At 37.4% G+C, this 1,946-nt stretch overlaps 1 protein-coding gene across 1 annotated transcript; it reads left to right on the forward strand.

Annotated features, from left to right (window-relative positions):
- Positions 1-342: 342 nt before the first annotated feature.
- Positions 343-1,704, forward strand: LOC121972708 (F-box/LRR-repeat protein At1g67190-like). The gene has a single exon (XM_042524354.1). The coding sequence runs from the start codon at positions 343-345 to the stop codon at positions 1,702-1,704; it is 1,362 nt and encodes a 453-aa protein (XP_042380288.1).
- Positions 1,705-1,946: the final 242 nt, after the last annotated feature.

The raw sequence follows: 1,946 nt of genomic DNA on the forward strand, positions 1-1,946 counted from the left end.
TCGAACGGTGCATCTAATTCTGAATCTGTTCGCTGAGTGTATCTAATTGTGAATCTCGCTGAGTACGGATTGAATTGTGAATCTGTTTGATGCCAATGGTATCTAATTGTGAATCCGGTCGTTGAGTGTATCTAATGGATCAAATCCTGTTTAATGGTGCATCTAACTGTGAATCTGGTCGCTGTGTACCTTAATGGTTAATTGTTTTATTCGAATGCTTTATGTTTCTAATTGGGTTGTTTGTCTATTTTTCTTGTAATTTTTAGTCTGTAGACTTTTCAAATTATTTGTTTCCTCAAATGGTTTTATCCATCTTAGCAGTGAAATTTTCATATGCACTTCATGGAGCACCTTCCTGTGGAAATCATCGACGGCATATTTTCTCGTCTCGGAAGTGCTCGAGATGTTGCTGCTGCATCTGCAACTTGCCGAAAATGGAGAGAAGCCTACATCAAGCAACTTCCTGTGGAAGTCATTGGCAACATACTTTCTCGTCTCGAAAGTGCTCGAGTTGCAGTTCTTGTATCTGCAACTTGCCGAAAATGGAGAGAAGCCTACATCAAGCACCTCCATACACTTTCCTTCAATTCTAATGATTGGCCCTGCAGTATCAACCCTAGGCAGCTAGAGACCATTATGATAAAGGTCATATTCGGAGCAAAGGGATTGCAGCATCTTTCAATTCATCTGGACACATTTCATGAATTTCTAGATGGCCCAATCATTGCTTGTCTTTTGCACACCAGTGGAACCTTGCTGAGTTTATCCTACAATGCACTCACAACTCCAGCCGTCAATGTTTTAGATAAATGTGGTCAAGAGAAGCTGGAGGTTCTGGTTCTGGATTATAAATCTCTTACAGAAATCAAACCAAGTTACAAAATATTTACTTGTCTTATAGCCCTCTCTTTAAGACATGTTAAGATCTCTGCTTTTGATCTGACTCGCTTATTAGGTGCCTGCCCGAGAATAGAGTCCTTGACTCTTGACGCTATGGAAATTGTAACTTCAGATTCTCATTCTCCAATGGAGCTAAGTAGTACTACTTTGAAGTTTTTACTTCTAAAGTCAATAGTAGTGGACAAAATAGTTTTGGAGGCCGATAATCTTGAGAGTTTGCATTTAAATGACCTAAACCTTGATTCTTTTGAGCTAATTGGTAAAAGCAATCTTGAACATCTGAAGATCCATGATGTTATTGTTTCTTATTTGAATATCGGTGAATACTTGGGCCATTTGAAGATTGTTGATGTGAGTAACGTTACGATAATGGTTCTCCAATTTTATCATATGATCTCCCGAGCATCTAAATTAAGAACATTGAGGCTACGGGGAGTGGTGTTTGAAGATGAGGACGAGATGATTAATTCTGAATTTATTATTGTTTCGTTCCCAGAACTTAAACATATAGCGTTAAGCTATGAAAGTAGCAATGAGCTACTCTATAATTGGCTGAAAAGCTCGTCAATGTTGGAGAACGTTGATGTATTAGAACTGAGATTCACTGTTATAAGTGAGAATTTTGGGCAGTGGATTTCTGGAATGATTGAGAAATCTCCAAATCTGAAGAAATTAGTCATCCATGATACACTTTCGAAGACGAGAATCCCTGAAGAACATCAAATGTTGGCTAATATTAACTTATTTATAGTTTCTCTCATGAGCAAGTATATTCACATTGACTTGCAATTTGTGTATGACTGATTAGCTACAAGTGAACAACACACTGAATAAATGTTTGCAGCTACATTAGATGGAAGGCACAAAAAGCATCATTTTGTTTGCTCATTTCTCCTTTCTCCTTTCTCCTTTCTCCTTTCTCCTGGACATGATAAATACAAAAACATCATTTGACTTTAGCTGAATGTAACCGTTACTTTTTCATTCCTTTAAAAATCTTTTTGGACGATTTTGTGTTATGGATGTCATTCGATGTACAACTATAC

The sequence above is a fragment of the Zingiber officinale genome, chromosome 4A, assembly GCF_018446385.1.
Source record: "Zingiber officinale cultivar Zhangliang chromosome 4A, Zo_v1.1, whole genome shotgun sequence".
NCBI lineage: Eukaryota > Viridiplantae > Streptophyta > Magnoliopsida > Zingiberales > Zingiberaceae > Zingiber > Zingiber officinale.

Coding starts and splice junctions, on each gene's coding strand:
- LOC121972708 (XM_042524354.1), top strand. CDS start 343: ATGGAGCACCTTCCTGTGGAAATCATCGACGGCATATTTTCTCGTCTC.